Source organism: Cavia porcellus, unplaced genomic scaffold (genome assembly GCF_034190915.1).
Source record: "Cavia porcellus strain 051 isolate PalLab524CR breed Dunkin Hartley unplaced genomic scaffold, mCavPor4.1 scaffold_10, whole genome shotgun sequence".
NCBI lineage: Eukaryota > Metazoa > Chordata > Mammalia > Rodentia > Caviidae > Cavia > Cavia porcellus.
This window is the reverse complement of record NW_026947493.1, coordinates 39505405-39523332: the sequence shown is the minus strand read 5'-3', so window position 1 is coordinate 39523332 and position 17928 is coordinate 39505405. Positions and strand designations below refer to the sequence as shown.

Sequence of the window (17928 nt, the reverse complement as noted above, 5' to 3'; positions counted from 1 at the left end):
CATTGGTTGATTCCCTTCAGAACCAAGTTCTTAAACTCTGAATGTAACAGTAAGAAAGGATGTCCACTCAATCCCTCCCCAAAATCCTACAAACAAAAATTACTGCACTCTTACCCTACGCATGGCTTCCTCCTCTTCTTGACGCTTTTCATAATGTGCAAAGTCATCAAAGATTGAGGTGGTATGCTTGAAAGTAGCAATTATTTTAAGCACTTGCTTAGCTTTTTCTAGGGGTACCTCTTGAGTGTCCCTTGAATTGGTTACTGGTTTGTTGTCATTATTTTCTAAACGAATGTGCCGTAACTGGTTATTGGGAACATCTTTGACAAAGATCCATTTAACTTCAAATTTGCCCTTCCACTTATCCTGAGACCAGACACCAGCATATGCATTATAGTCCACAACAGATTTCATTTCAGCCACTCCGCAAAAGTGTCCACTGCCATTCACACTGAACAGTAAATACAGTGGGCCTTTCCCATTCAAGGAACGGTAAGCTGCATCCAAACGCTTATTACCATGCTCAGTACTACACCAGATAGAGTACTTGATGGAACGATGTATGTCATCTTCAGAGTAGCTTTTAATTATAAACACACGCCCATTCTTCAGGTTCCAATCAAAGTCTTTGGGATTATAGTTGTTTATGGCCTTTAACTTCTCCAGCACTGGATGCACTTCTATACTAGAAGGTGAAGCACTAACAGGTACAACACCTAAACCAAAGTTTTCGCCGACAGCTCCATTGTTCTGGTTGAAGCCTGCTCCCCTGTTCCGAGGAGCTACCCAACGATTCTGCAGCTGCTGCTGTTGAGGCTGCACTTGGTGAGGCTGAGCCTGTGGCTGAGGTCCTTGTTGCTGCTGCGGCTGTGGTGGCTGAGGCTGCTGTTGAGGCAGTTGGCTTTGCACCAATGGTGGTGGTTGAATTAATGGCTGAGGCTGCTGGATTATAGTTTGAGGAGGCAGAACTGGTTGGGTTGGTGGAGCCTTTACCACTGACCCCTTTTCATCCCAAGTTCCAATATTCATGTTGTGTTTTATAGGAGGTGGTGGCACAGCAGATCCCCCAATGCCCACATTGCCCTTGGGTTTAAGTTTCGGTTGAGGTTTGGCAGGCTTTCTCGCAATGGCTGCCCAGGAGGTTGGTTTAGGTGCTGCACTACTAACTGGGGGCACATTATTGGTTGCAATGCTAGTCATACCACTGCTGCTCAAGGCTGTACCTACAGTTTTTGTTACTGCAGCTGTCAGGTCACCACCAATTTTCAGTCCAGTCATGCCTTGCTCAATACTGCTAATGCCAGGCACCTTACTCAAAGTATCGTTGCCAAATCCAGCCTGTCCATCAGTAATAGCTCTCCCAAGAGAACTAGGTGGATAGCCATAACTGCTACTATAAGCAGAACTTTGTGTTGATTGTCCCTGAGATCCACTTGTCCCCCATGTAGAGAAATCAGCATTACCAGGAAAAAAGTTAAATCCATGTTGACCAAGAAATGGAGGGGTGTTCCCTAATGCTCCAGGTTGACTAAAAACACCATCTGGTATATAATGATGTTCTCCATTACTCATTTGTCCATAGGTTGTCAGATATGGCATAGGCTGGTCTCCAGCCGTGGACCATGCTGCTTCCCCAAGAGAATATGGAAATCCAATGGATGGAGCATAGTAACTAGGCATATATGGATCTGACATTGGTGGATAGCTGTTACTCTGCAAAACAGAAGATCACAGTTAGTAGAGAAATATCCTGTTAACAAGAAGGGAAAAAGGTATCTGAAATGAATTTATTTAAAATGAATTTTAAATAAATGAAATGTACCTGTTCTAGATAAAAGTAAAATTTCAAAGCTAATCTAACCAGCAACACATTTTAGCTTAGTTTTCATATTTCAAAATTCTTATTATAAAATCACACGGCTTTTGAGAAGGAAAAGGTAGGAATGGAACGGTAGAAAAAAAATCTTCGAAATCAGGTCCTCTGTCATGTCAAAATACAGTAATTTTCACAAAAAGTAGATTCACAAGTTTTACAGGCTCAAAATTATCAGTTACAGGTAATTTATTTTAAGCAACTGATGATTTAAAATTGCAGGCAAGAATTAGATAAACTTGCAAACGGTCAAATAGAACAGTCAATCTTTATGGCAGAATTCAGTTCAAGTGCTACATTGTGTCCTTTCATTAAAAAAAAAAAAAGAAACGGAGAACTGCTCACACTCTAAGAAAAAAAGATTACACATAAAACATGATCCAAGTTTATTTACCAGTCTGCTCTTCCATGTTTATTGTCAAAGAAATGAAACAAAATCCTTAGTTGGTTTCTTAAAGTAACAGCCTTTTTTATGTTTTCCAAATTTTACTCATAGGCCATTTCTTGACCATAATTTTTAAATTTAGAAATAGCACCACAATTTTATTCCAGAATTACTGCAATTAAATCTACCTTAATCTTGAATATGTCTTTATTGGTAATAGGAAGTAGACTCAGGACATTGTACTTTCATATTGAATATTAATCTTGCATTTAGTAATTTGCTAAAAAATCAAGGCACCAAATTCTATTAATGAATGTAAGACTCAAATTTGTTACATCAGTGAAGAAAAGAGTACTTCTCAGGATTTCCTTTTGAAAATGTTAAGAAACAAGTTTAAAAATGGATGTTTTGGGATTGAGCATTTAGCTCAGTGGTGCATGAGTTCAATCCCCAGTACTCCCTCCCCAAAAAAGGACGTTTTTAGAAAAGATCTAATGATGGAACTATGGAAAGCAAAAAAATTAAGAAAACTGATGATACTTCACATGGATCAATACCATTAAGGCTAACTATTCACTTAATCTACATAAACATTCTAAGTTCCCTGGGATAAAGCTCTTAACACATTTTTTCTATTTATTTATTTATTTGCTGTTACACTGTTGGGATTATTTTATAAACATTTTTTAACTAAAAAAATGTATCAAGGAATGGGAGAGAGGACTCAGTGATAAGAAATTTCCATGCTTGGGGAAGGCCCAGGATTCAATATAGGACACCACCAAAACAAACATTTTAAATAAAACCCCTTTCATGGAGACTCCTCTGTACTACTTCTTCTATGAGACCTTTTCTGACTTCTCAGTTATTTGCACTGTCCTCTTTGAACTAAAGCATTTTACTTTGCTTTCTTTATACTTTAGTTACTTACTCACTTTGTGGAGTAAACATCTTACTGTTACACCTGTGAAATGCTATAGGTTGGAGAGTATGTTCTAAATCTTTGTTCAGTGAATGGTCTCCTATCTAGCAGAGTGGGCATTCATTAAACAGTTATTAAATGAATGGACTGGGCAATCTGACAGGGTAATAGAAGAAGCATGGCTGATGAAGTTTTTTTAATAGTTGACACTTTCTTAGGACATCTTTATGACTAAATGCATATAATTACACTTCTGCAAAGTATAATTAAAAGATATATACAAACAAATATGACTTAACTTCTGTTGTTAATTCTCAAGTGAGGAGTTTTGCCTTATATCACAACGATTAACAATGATTTTGAAATTTTACCGAAGTACTTTTAATCTTTTTAAAAAACAAAGTGTGTTCCTACTAGGGAAAAAATTTCAGTTAAAGGTTTGACGAGTTTGTAGCACTTTGCAATTAACTGAGTAGTTTCTCAAAAATCTTCATAGGCTAGGAGTGTGGCTCAATGCCAAAGCATGTGCTAATAGCACACTACAGACCTTGAGTTCAATTTCAAAGCGATTCACTTTCCAGTTGAGTAGAGCAGAAATTATTTTCTGCATTTTATCAATGAAGAAATTAAATGACCTGTGGAAATTGGTAAAGTGAAAATGCAGTGTTGCATACCTGTAATCCCAGCACTCTTGGGCAACACAGTGATTCAGCAAGACCTTGCCTCAAAATAAAAAATGAAAAAAGACCTGGGGATGCAGCTGAGTCCAAAGACCCTGTGTTCAGTGCCCCAGTACCAGGCAGGGCAGGGAAAAAAAATGGAAAAGTAAAGAACTGATCCCATATCCTTCAAACTATGAAGCCCTAGGCTTGAAATTATACCATGCACATGGTACATTATAAAAAGAAGCCAAGTTAAATTGTATTAATGTATTTGCATCATTTGTTGAATACATGTCTCCTAGACATTGTACTATCTTTATTTCCCATTTTTAAAAATTTACTATAAAACCTTTCAAGTATTAATAATGAAAAATTTAAAGTTAACACATCTATACCTATCTAGACTTTGCCATTAACATCAAGTTCTATCACATTTCTTTATTCATCTTTTTTCTTTTATGCATTTAAAATGTTAGACTTGATAAGCTTTCCCCTAAATACTTCACCACTTATTAGTGTTATTTACTTGCACTTTTTTTCAATTTGAAGCAAAATTTAACATACAATAAACAAAATACATAAAATGTGTCCAGTTAGTGGCTTTACAGATATATACCTGTGTGTTAGTAACCCAAATCAACTTCCAAACACAAGTATGATTCATTCCTAAGTTTTCTTGAGTTTAATTTTCAACTGATCTCTAGGCACATGTTGAGCTATAATGCTACTTTTATTATAAATTTAAAGTTTATTATTGCATAAATTTGTAGTGTTCAAAACAATGTTGAGATTTATGGGTACAATGTGGAATAATTAAGCCACTTGATCTTTTTATCACCTCAGATATTTGACAGTTTTTGTAGTGAGAATGTATAAAATAATGCTAGTAACAATTTTTGAAATGTAATATACAACTAAATTTACCACACTGTGTAATGAATTCAGAAAAACCCATTGTATTCTGAGACTTTCATATCCTCTGACCACCATCTTTTCCATATCTGACTTCTGTAGTCAGCATTCTACTCTGCTTTGTAATGTGCCTGAGAATCCGAATTTAAGTGAGAATTTCAGTATTTGTCTGTTCCTCACTTATTTCACTTAACATAATGCTCAGTTTTATCCATATGTTAAAATTTTTTCAATTCTGAGTAGTATTTCATTTGTGTGTATGTACTACATTTTTAATCCTTTTATCTGCTTGGATACTTAAACGTATCTCCTACCAGATCTTGTGAGTAAATGCCTAAAGTGAGATTGCTGGATCTCTTTAATCTTTAAGAGATGAGTTGAGTTTAGAACCTAGATAACTCGTGGTTTCACTTCAACTATATTCCAGATTTTATTCCTACTTTTAGGACATAAGGGTCTATTGATCTACGGTCACAAGTATGTTTAATCATTTGTACATAAAAATTATTGTTACTTCTTTTTTTTTTTTTTTTCCTGTTATGGGATTCTCACTATGTTTCCAGGATGATGGTAAACTCTGGGCTCACAGGATCATGCCACCTCACCACTCAGTCTCCTGAGTGCTGGGAAAATAGGGATGCACCAATCCCCTGCTTATTACATTGCTTTTATGCTTATGTATTACTATTATTTTTCCTCCTAATTTGTTAAGTATGGAGAAAAGCATTTCACATAACAGAGTTCAGTGAAAGTTTATTATTGCATAAATCTGTGATGTTCAAAACAATGTTAAAGTGAAGGTGATGTAACTTTTTAATATACATAGTAAGGTTTCACTAATATTGAATTTCCAAGTCATGAAGACTGGTTTAAATGAACAGGACACAAATTAAGTTCATAATCTTGAGGTAAAACGTAGAAGTTTTGAGTTGTTTTCTATCAGAAGTGTTAAAATTTTGTGCCTCTTCAGCAATTCAGATTTTTCCTAAATTAACATGGCAATTTAAGATGTTTTATATGTTCCACAATATTTACTGTTCATTTACAATATAAAAATTACAGCTGAAGTACTAACACTGTTCTCTTTGTAGTTTTGGAAATTGCAGTCTGGCTTTATGCATGCTAGGTCTTACTCCTGAGCTATATTCCTATTCCCTGTATTCAGCTGTTAGCAGCAAAAGCCTTGACTTTTTGAAAAGACTGCTTTAGAATATTGCTTATTTTCATAGAGCTATTTGAAAAATATCCTCATTCAGCTAAAAGTACTTAAAGAATTTGGAAATAAACGGCTAAGTGACAATTTATACAAAGACTGGATACTCTGTTAAATTTAACTTGAGGTTTTTATCAGTGACTTCTCTGTCAGGGTAGGCTCTGTACTTTTGCTGGTATATTTGAACTCTCCTCAAGCTTTTCTCTGTTAGGTATATTTATATATTTAAATGCAGCAGTTAGTTTCGTGCAATGATGCTATTCTGGTTGCTTCAGAAATGATATTCTTTAAGAAAAAGTGCTTATGCTTTGGATATATTTTCAATGATAGTTAATCAGCAAGGTTCAAGTAAATGAGTAAACTGTAACATGAATTTAATGTTTTGAATACAGTAAAATATACTTGATTTGAAGTGTCTGAAAAGTCATACTGTGACTTGTGGTTCTTTAAGCAACAGTAAGTAACAGGTGTAGGGTATTGTTGTTTTGCTTTGCTTTGTTTTTGAGTAGAAGAGTGCTGGGGATTGAACCCAGGACTTCCACATTGAGCTGCACCTCGATCTCTTCATTTTTTATTTGGAGAAAGGGTCTTGGCTTAGTCGCCCAAACTGGTCTCAAACTTAAAAGAGCTTCCTGTTTTAGTCTCTTAAGTAGCAATTCCAACTTTTACTGGCAGTTCCCAGTTAACCTTTCCATACAATGTTACTTCTATTGGGTTGTGAAGTTAATTTTACTTATGTTAGAGAACAAAAGACATTAGTTTTCTCAAGGCAACAAACAGTTGTAACACTTGTGTAGTATGACACAAGTAAGTCAGTAATATAACAGGCTCTGTAAGATGTAGCTCAACTGGTAGTCATACTCAATCCCTGGTACCAAAATAAATAGAAAAAGGAAACAAAAAAAGTAAAATAAAACATTGCTTTTTTTAATGGTAAGCATTTTAAAAAGTGGCTAAAAACGAGTTCCACGTAGTACGATTCTTCATTCTTACGCTATCAATAACCTAATCTATTTATTTAATAAATACTTCTTGAATGCTCACTATGCTAGATAGCATTTCAGTCACTATGAACAAAGATTTACAACATAGTCTCCAACTAGAGCACTTCACAAGTGTAACAGGAAGATGTTTACTCCACAAAGTAACTGAAGTATAAAGAAAGCAAAATAAAACACTTTAGCAAAGAGAAGGGTAGCAAGCAACTGAGAAGTCAGAAAAGATCTCACAGAAGTAATATACAGGAGCCTCCATGAGAATGGACAAACTTTGTAAGTATATATAAAATATAAATATAAATGCAAACATCAAGATGAAAAAGAAATATTTAGAAAATTTTTACATTTCCAGGAAATGTTAAGTCTTATTTTCCTAGGTGTTAAAGAAATGTGACAAAGTATGTAGTAAAGAAAAAACTGGAGTCATTTTAAGGGTATTTGATTAATAAACGCACCCACTGTCAGGAAACTGGCTAATTCTTATTAATACTAACAATGGCAAACCACATAGGGATATTATGACTAGTGAACAGAAATATGAAATTACCAGTTAAAAAAATCATTCCTATAAGTAAGGAATAAGGAAAATCTAAGGACAGCAATGGGAAAATAAAACATAAAATTGAAAATATTACTATACTTCCCTGACAAGTATAGCTAATATCATTTATTCAAACTTTAGTTTTCCAATTTATCTTCAAATTCATATTTAAAAATTACGTATCTTTAATAATTGAAACAGGAATTTTCCAAATCACCAAAATATTCTAAAGATCTATAAAGAATTAATTTTAAGACCCAAAGCACTGGTATTTACTTTTAAAATTGCCAAGAAAGGAGAGTGCACTGTGGGGGAGGGAATACAGCTCAACAGTAGAGGTATATTGAGTATTAGCATGTGTGTGTGCAGCCCCTAAATTTGACCCCCAGCAGGGGAAAAAGTAACTGAACACCGAAAAACACAGAAAAATAAAAGAAACATGCTGCCATGGGAGTGGTACCAACAGTTTACTTCAATATAGGTTTGATCTGAGTGATATCTTTAAATCATCATGCAAAAGCATTGAACAACTTTCTCACCAAAAGATTCCTCTTTAAGTTTTTTATTTATAGTATTAAATTGGAAATAAACACTGACTTGTTTTTGTATCAAGAGGAACCAAACTCTCCATTTCTAGCATGTACCCCACTCGAGTTACATTCACAGATCAAGAGATTCAATTTTAAAAGCAAAAGGTGTAAATTTAAAAATTCTATTAAGCAACTGCTTCAGTTAAGTCACTCTTTAAGGAACTTACCACATGTTCACATTATACAGCCAGTCAATAATCACTTGAGATATTTTAGCAGTAACCCCAGTTTTCACTAATTTGCTAAAACTCCTTAAAAAATTAAATCTTTTTTATCTAGGTAATTGTAAATAACTTAAATTCTTATGTAACTTACCTGAGTTCAGACATACAATTTTTCTCTACAACAGACCTAGTTTTTAACATTCTGAAGCATTAGTGCTCTTTAAAACATAAGTATGTGCATCATTAACATTTTTAATACCACAATACTGCTGAAAACTATTTAATGTTAGCTAACAGTTTACTGGAATAAAACATTCAAATTTTCCTTCCAACCAGACATAAGTATGCTGATTTAAAAGTTAATATAAAAATTTTAAATCTTTCTCTTTGTACGTCACATTAAAACAAATCTTTTATAAATGATCTTCCCCGCTCGTAAGGAGCAATGATAGAAATGAACAATTCATCTCATTTTACTAAGATAAATGCTTTTAAATTCTTTACAGTCAATGATTTTCTTGTGGCCAGTTTCAATAAATGTAGCCCAGTTTCAATATACTATTAAAAAAAAAAGTTTTAAGTAATGATTTTCTAACACTTTGAAAAATATTTATTAGAAATGAAAATTTATGCAGAATGTGTAAAATAATAAAATAGTACAGCTCTGTACTATACCAGAAACCCTCCTCTGGACTCCCTTAGCCAGCCTCTGAAGTACCTCTTCAGATTTTCAAAACCTTTTTCCTTATGACAAACAATGAAGAAATGTAAAGTACTGGTTACCCAGTAAAACAAGACAACTCTTTCAGGTAGCAATTTTCAAACTGTCTTTATAATTCACTGAAATTCCTTAAAAACAGTGTGTGAATTTCAGTCTGGGGAACTTCATACCATAGCATCCTCTTAGAAATTCATTTTGTATTTTACGAAATCAAATAGCTTGTCCACTTTTAAGACCAATAAAATTCTTAAATCTCTCTTGTCATACAGATCACTTTAGAACACTTTGTATACTTCATAACAGAATTTCTCAAAAACACTGGGAATCAGTGCCATAAGGAATGTTAATTGAGATTATTCATGACCCAAAAAATTAAAACTTGTACTAAATTTCACAACAAATGATCTACTTTCAAGTAATGTGTTTTTCCATAGCTCTTAAGTGAAAAAGTAAATTCATTACTGGGATAAAAAAAGTTAGATAAATGTGAAATCAACTTTATTCTTTCATAGTAGCCAACCTTTCAGATTCTACCATCAGTTTTTATTATTCCCTTCCAATGTATGTTAGGAATGTTGCTCATAAGGTAAGACGGGATAGTAAAGAAGAAATGATCAAGACACACAACAATCAAAATGGTAAAACTGGGGAATTATTTTTTTGTTAAATTCTTTTATAACTGTAAATTCTGTAGTAATTACTTGGTTCCTTGAACTGTCAAAGTTTTTGTTGTTGTTGTTGTTGTTTTGGTTTTTTGCTTTGTTTTGATACCAGGGATCGAACTCACAACCTCACACTTGCCAGGCAGGAGCATATACTGCTAAGCTAAATCCACGGTCCTGAACTGTCAAAGTTTTAAAAACTGTATGCTAAAATCTTAGAGTTCATTTTCTACATATTTTTTCTAAAGCAAACTACAAAACCATTTTTGTTTCAGAATACTCTAATGAAATTGGCTAAGTTTTGTTTTAAAATATTTCTAGCAATGACATACTTTCAGACAGAAGTGATATACGATACCCTAACACGATTATTTTACTGTTCATCAACATTTACGTTATCCCCATACACAAATCCTCAAAAGCCATTAGGGATGGAGGTCTGAGCTCAGTGGTGGGGTGTGCTTGGTATGTGTAAGTCCCTCACCAAAAACACAAAACAACCACAAAACTAAAGCAACTCATTACTGCTTAGTAACTGAGCTAATAAATCACCATGGTAACAATCTAGAAACAAGTGTTTATAAAATCCTTAATTCTATCCTATAACATAAGTAAGTTATATTAAAGGTTTTAGTAATTTCCAATAAAATTAAATTAGAATGCACTGTAAAAAAAAGTACTACCTTTATTTCACACAAACGAAATCGCTTCTCCATGTAAAAATTTCTAATTAAGCTTTCCTTCTGCTTTAGTTACAAAACAATGATAGTGATATTAAAAGATTAATTTATTTCAACATTCAAAACAATATAGCTGTGATATGTAAGAATGCTTATCTTCAGATATTTTTCATTTTATCATCTAGTTTCAGCTACCTACAATCTTTAAAAAGAGAACTCACCTGTGCCCTAGCCTACACCTGTCGTCCATTACATCCATGTGCATTAGATGAATTAATTCATGTTATGGTTAGTGTCATTCAATTATATTTAAAGGAAAAAAATCAGTTTATACTGAAAAAAGTTTAACTTCCTAAAAATCTGAAACTGGCAGAAAACTTACCTGATTTGTCTGGCTACTTAAGTATGGCTCAAAATCATCATCATTTACAGCATCTTTTTGATGAATCGAACCGTTTTGTACTGAAACTAAAAAACGTTATTTTTATTAGAAGCATTGTAATAAAATTCAAAGCACAATCTAACATTTTCACTATTTTTCAACCAAGTCAGATAAAGTAATACTGAATTTATTCTTTCATTTAGAACTCTCTTGTTTAATCATCATTAAAGATAAATATTTACATGCCACAAAAAATTCAGAAGTTTTGTGATATTTAAACCCAAAGTTACATAAACTCAAGTCAGTTTCCACTTCCACAGCAAAAACTTAAATATTCCAATTTCAACACTGTACTATGTAAAGTAATATAAAAATGTTGAAAATGGTTCCCTAAGGTTATACTTGAATCGAAAATAACTATTTCAAGTACTGTCGTAGACAAGAGATTTCCAAATAGTCTCTACATTTATAAACTATAAGCACCTGACAAAAGGGAATAAATGAGGTAACTATTTTTAATCTAAAGTTTCAATAATTATTATAAAGGTCTCCAATTAAAGAAAGTGGTTAAAATCTACCTACTTGAAACAATATCACAATGAATAAACATAATTAAGAAGCATCTAAAGGGCTTCATTTGAAACTGAAAACCATGAAGACTGGATAGGAGTGTGTAGCTCTGTGGTAGAGCATGTGTTAAGGTGCTGTGAGGTCCTGCACCTAATCCCCAGTATCAAACAAATAAATATGAAAATTTTCACACGAATGTAAAAATACAATTCAAATACCAAAGATAACCATGATTACTCTTGAAATACATGAGAAAACTCAGAATAACTTAGAATGCCACGTGTTCAGAGATAATTTCCATAAATACTCTACTTATTCTCTGAACACTGCCTAAGAAATGCCTTTGAGTAAAGAATGCAAAATGAAGTCCTGAATTTAGATTCAAAGTCCTCAAAAAAGAGAATAAATGATCTCAAATCGTGGTTTAACCTCTCCAACCCTCTGACAACTACCCTTTTGAGACAGCTATTTATAGAACCTACTTCATGTCATCCGAGTATTCAATGTTCAATAATCTTGGCTATTACTACTCGAAATGTTACAAAAACTAAATATAAATAAAAATGACAGCACCATGAAAACAGAATTCTTACTAAGCTAAACCTTCACTGACAGTACTATGTACATACTGCATGCTATAGAAACATGATGAAAAAAAGCTGCAAGTTTCTAAATGATAACCTTTTAGAATAAAAGCTCAGTATCCAAAGATTAACTACTAAAAACCACAACGGAAAAAGTACTACAAATTATTATTGTAGTGATGGGTTTAAATTGTATGTTCTTCTATCAAGGAACATTTTCACTATTTCTAGTTTTGCCATAAGTTCACAATCACCTAAAGTATAACAGTGAGTTAACAGTGGAAGCAAAGGTTTACAAATCCCTAGTTCTCTGTCATCCTATGAGCAGCAGTGATCAAAGATGATGCTATTCTGTGAAGCCTTCAAAGTGGATTTCTTATGATACTACATTACCACTCAGAGATCAAAACAGCAACCAAAAGGACAATCTGATCATGACTTCACTGAAGTAGTTTAACTGTATTTGATAGACTGGCTCAGAGCTGAAGTTGAGAACGTGCCCCACAAAGAAAAGGGTGCCTTAGGTTATATCCCATGCCATTTTAAAGCTGGGTTAAATCATTTCAGTTCAAGAAATTCTGGCTTTAACCTACTTTTTATAAAAGGTAGTGATGCATGGTCTTCTTGAAAAAATAAAAATAAAAACCTCAATATTGGGCAATTACACTAGTATGTATTAACCAAGAGTTAAAACAGCTAATCGGTGCTGGGGGTGTTGTAGCTCAATGGTAGACTTCTTGGCAAGCATGTATGAGGCCTTGGGTTCAATCCTTAGCATTGCGAAAGAAAAAAAAAACCAGCTAATTATTTTGAAAGTGTACCTAGTTCTTATATAGATTAGATCCTCAGGTATCTAGCTTACATTACTACTACAGTTAGAAAGTACCTACTTAAAATTTACCATGGAAAATATTGTCAGGTATCTAGTTCATACTAGATACTGCTACAGTGAAAAAGTGCCTACTTAAAATTTATCTAAATATTATACTATTATTCTTCATTTCTTTGTTCTTTTTTAAAAGGCTGAGACCATGAACAATTTAGTACATGTATACACTAAGCATACACAATGCTAGTTATTTTTAAATTTTAAATGATGTATGCATGTTTTAAGTCCTAAAACATAAAAAGAATAAGTAAGGAAAAACTGTTAAGTTAAAAATATTTCACATACTGTGACCAGCAACTTGTGTTAAATTAGACACCAAAGTAATCCCTGAATTTCATATTCTTTAAAAACCTCAACTGTCTTCTAAAGACTTTAGTTTTTAAACATGTTAAATGATAATGTAGTATCTTGGAGACTGAACGCCATTAAATACCAATGAAAATCCAAGTCAGTTCCACAGTGTGTTAAAGTTCTTCAGGGAAAAAAGAACAGATGACTTACATGATTCTTCTCCTGTTTCCTCTGCTCTATGAAGCAGAGTCAAATCAATGATAGAACATGGGCCTTACGAGCCAGGTGATTCTTTGCTCTGGTCCTGACTACATCAAGTTAGGAAAGTCAACAGATGTGTGCATCATGTTTTCCCACCTACAAAAACAGCGACAATACCATATACCCTCTATCTCCTTAAAGGAATGTTGTGAAGATTAATAATCAAATGAAGGCTAACATAATGATAGTGAAGTGCTTTGAAATAATTTCTGGGGAGGACAGGGAAAGAATACAACATAATACTGCCAACATACAAGGCATTTTCCACTACTTTCCTGAAATGTTAAAACTTAACCAAATTTAACGTAATTCTTTTAAACTGCAATTGTATAAAACAATGTTGTAAGAGGAAATGTATTTACTTATTCATAAACTAAATAGGCCAAAGAGAGAATAAGGCCTAGGACCGCATCTAATACTTCCATCAGTAGTACTGCCAAGTGGAGGCACAACACATTTTCATTCCAGCAACCAAAAATTCTACTTGTTAATAAATAAATATAAAGTCAATATTAAAATGTATGGCCCAATAAGTAAATAATTATCCTCAAATTTCAACTATCCTCTTTGGTACTGTTGCCATGCGCACTAGAGTTCTGACATTTCACATAAGGACATTCTATTACTTTGAGTTCAAACTTATAAACAAGCTTTCATTCTTACACTTCAAAGCATGTTTGCTTTTACAAAGACAGGCAGCTCCTCTTAGCTCCTTCAGTATATGTCCTTAAGGATATGCAGAAAACCAGAAAAAAAAAAGGCATTAAAGCCAGGTACTCTATTAGTTTAACAATGTCAACTGAAAACAATTTGGAAAGGAAATCTCTAAAAGTATATTAAGTCAACTAAAAAGGATTATGCTTTCAGAGATTTAAGTGATATCAACTTCTCAGGGACTTTTTTTTCATAAGCTTGCTAAATTCTGAATTCACAATTACTACTCACATTCTTAGAATATTGAAGCTGTTCAAAAGAAACACCTATACTTTCTGCTTGACAAAAGTAAAAAGAATTGTAATAAAAATTTCATCAGCTTGGATATAAAGTCAGCTAAAGTGGAGAAAGCTATACACAGTGTACAGCTATGCACAGTAAGTTCACCAGTAGTGCTGACTTGGCCTTATCACTTTCCCTGAAGGAGCATAAAACATAAGTGTGTGTGTATATCTGTGTACTTGCAGAAACTTATCACCAATAGTTCTAGGCCAGTATTTTTTCTTCCCCTCCTGCACAGATTTTAAACAAAATGTTCCTTCCGAAGGTGAAAAGGAACCCAGCAAATATAATGCCAACTATAAACTATGGTAATTACATTAATTCCCATAAAAGGATTTTGTTTTATAGGGAGAAACTGTGACAACAACTGTTGTATGTTCAAGCTCACTTGTCAAGTCAGTAGCTACTAAGAACTCTAAGAAAGCCCAGTCAATCATCCTATTCTTAAGTGAAACTATGAACTGAACAAAGGAAAGGAAAATGTCTAGAAAAAGATCCAGCCAAACAGTCTGGATATGTGCCTAAATACACAATTTGAAGTGATACTGACGAACTAAATATTTTTAAGTAATGAGAAAATATTTATAGTAAGCATGTAGTTTTTAATTTCCATCACAATATAGCCAATATGTGATGTAAAATACATCTACAATATAGATGTCGGCCACACTTAATTAAAACGATCTTGTTATAAATCAAACTTACAGTAATATACTACTAGCTTACAAGCTCTAGATGATCTATGTATTTTCTTTTATCAAGCAAATTAAGTACTTCAATGGAACTTGTGTACTTACCTTAAAGCAGGTAACACAAAACACTTAGCATTTCAAATAGCCTTGCAAAGTGCCACCTCCCCATAGATCTAGGATAAAATAATTTACGCTAGGCAATAATGACAGATTACATATATTTCTGAGTCTATAAACCTCCTAGTGAGCAGACTAACAACAATAAAAAAAGAAATTAATGGATCATTTCTTTAAAGTTTACAAATTTTTCAAAAATTCATTTCAGATGAAACTATCCAATGCTGTGATCTATGCTCACAATACAATTCTAAAAACAAAACTGAATTTCTAAAAACATTTTCTAAATGCTTATATACTGAAGGAAAACGTCCTTAAAACAGCAAATTTGTGACCTAATACAGTACCATGTATCTGTTGCGTACAAATTCTTATATATATAGTACAACATAAAGATGTACAGAGAACCAATTCCTTTCAAATTAACCAAATTTGCATTGGGAAATAAAAATCCATAAAAAATTTAAAAGCCACCAATAAAAACATTAAGCTTATATCTAAAAAATTACTTATAGATCGTATTTGCTAAGTAAAAATTTGTTAATGAGACAAAAACACAGGATATCTGATTCTACTTAGCATAATTTGAAGCCCTTTTATAATCGTTCTAAGTATGTAATTTGCGGTAAAGTTAACTGGCACTACCCCACGAAAACTGTTACTGTTCTACAGAATATCACATGATTAATGTCATGTTTCGATCAGCTGATTACATTGTTCCATATCAACTACAAAAATTTTTGAGTGCTTTAGATTCTGTGATACTTATACTTAAAGTGTTATTATTTAGTTTTAGAAGATGCCCCACAAATTATTTCCTTCTCAGCTCTTTGTAAAACACCCGATTGAATCACACTGCAATCAGAACTATGTAACAAGTCTACATTCCTGTTTACTTGAATTCATTAGGTGTTGTCTTCTTGCTACTGACTTCCAGAGAATCATGAAGCCTTATTTTCATTAATAAGACATGGAATACTATGTGAATTACATGTCTCAATGCAATCCAGATACGTCAAACAAAACATCCACTTGTAAGAAAATACTTATGTTTTCACACATGTAGAAATCTTTGTGGCAGAAATTATGTAACAGACAGACTGCAAAACTACAGAAATACCACTGCATTCGCAGTAATATGTTTAATTGAAATACATCTAATGCTTTTTTTTTTGCACTTCCTATAGAAATGGTTTCAAGGGAAGGAAACCCCAAGTTTTGGCTGCCTTAGCTAAAATGAATTTAATTCTACATTTTGAAAAAGCCAAAAAACAGAAAAACCCTCAAACAATTTAAAAATAGTGGTGGGGCAACATTGAGAACTAAAAATCCAAACTCACCTTTATTTCCTTGCCCTTTAGGTCTCTGTACAACAAGATAAAAGGTGCGGTAAAAAGAAGAAAAAGAAAACAGAAGGAAAAGTGTGTTAATCGAAAACAATATCAAGGGTTATTTTAATTAGTCCACGTAGGAGTAAACCCCAGCAAACCTCCCCCAGCACCCATTTCTCAACCACCCTCCCGCCTGCTAACCTCCCTCAGCCACTCGGAACCCGTCTCCCAAAGCACGCCCGGTCTCTGCCACACGTCTGCCGCCCTCGCGACGCATCCTCGGCCCCCAAGAACGGTCCTTCCCCCACCTCCTGGGCCCCGCGGCCGCCGGGCCGCCAGCCCGCCGCGGGCTCCGGGATCAGGGCGCCCGCCCGCCCGCCCGCAGGACCGCAGCAACTTGCGCTCGGGGCACCGTTATGGGGCCGGCGGCGGCGGTAGCGGCGGCGGCAGCGGCGGGGAGGAGCCGAAGCTCCACGCGAGGGTGGAGCTCTGGGGCGCAGGCCTTCGCCGAGCCTGGGGCCTCTGCTCCCTCACCTGATCCACGCTAGTGGCTGACATTCTTCACCGCAACCCGAGAGGAGCCGCCGCCGCCGCCGCCTGGGCCTCTCCCCGTGCACTCACAGCAGTTGGCTGCCGCCCTCGGCGAGTGATTGTTCCAGCCGCCGCCGCTGCAGCTGCTAGCAGAGAAATCACAAGGACGGCCTCGCGCTCGGGAGTCAGCGGCAAGGGCCCGTCCTCTCCGCTTGCACGCTCGCTTCCCCTCTGGCGCTCCGCTTCTTGGGCCCACAATGGCGGACAGGCTCCCGGTCTCACTTCCGCTCTCAGCTTGCCTGACCTTCCGCTCTTCACTCTGACGTCTGCGATCACCCCGCTCTTCCTCCCCCTCCCGCCGCGGCCTTGGCCCCGCCCCCTACACGTCAACTGCGCGGGGTCGGTGGGCGGTAGGCGCAGGCGCGGGAGAGGTCTGGGGGCGGTGTCAGGCACTCTCCCCTGGGGCTGCTTTCCGTCTGCCGGCGTCCTCTGGCTCCGAGACAGCGGAATCCGCTTGGGGAGACGGCACCGGAGGCGGCCGAGAGAGATACCTTCGCGCTGTGGGCGGGAAGAGGGCCGGCGCTGGCGGGCATAGTAGAGCCCTGCCACAGTCGCGGGTCGCCACCGACGGTGGCCGGGAGGAGCTGGGACCGCGCCTCGCTGGCGACCTGAGGCTGTAGACGGCGGCGTGGGGGCGGGGTGTTGCGGACCGTAAGCCATCTCGGTGTGCGGGGGACCGGACGGGGCTGGAGCTGGGGCTCTGCTGTGTGTGTCAGCGCCTCGGGGGAGGCGCCGGCCCTGTCTTCAGTCTCCAGCCTCTAGCCCGCGTGCGAGTTTCATGCAGCCGTCATCCTTGGAGTCAAATATCGCTACCAATTTGTGGGCTTTTGATCGTGTTTCCTTCTACTCATGTTTATGTTTAGGGTATTTCGTTTTTTATTTGTATTGTTTTAGACGGAGT

At 35.8% G+C, this 17928-nt stretch overlaps 1 protein-coding gene across 5 annotated transcripts in view; it reads right to left on the bottom strand.

The window, feature by feature from the left end:
* Positions 1–17294, bottom strand: part of Ythdf3 (YTH N6-methyladenosine RNA binding protein F3) — a 30529-nt gene extending 13235 nt beyond the window's left edge. For 2 of the 5 annotated variants that reach the window (XM_003479951.4, XM_063257377.1), the window contains exons 1-4: positions 16971–17170; positions 16446–16470; positions 10706–10791; positions 115–1713 (exon numbers count right to left, since the gene is read on the bottom strand). In XM_003479951.4, the coding sequence (XP_003479999.2) occupies positions 115–1713; positions 10706–10791; positions 16446–16470; positions 16971–16994 (1734 nt within the window). In that variant the 5' untranslated portion in view covers positions 16995–17170. Of the gene's footprint in view, positions 1–114; positions 1714–10705; positions 10792–13249; positions 13397–15093; positions 15113–16445; positions 16471–16970 lie in introns of those variants that run through there. The other 3 variants (XM_063257378.1, XM_063257379.1, XM_063257380.1) reach the window with 3 other exon arrangements.
* Positions 17295–17928: the final 634 nt, after the last annotated feature.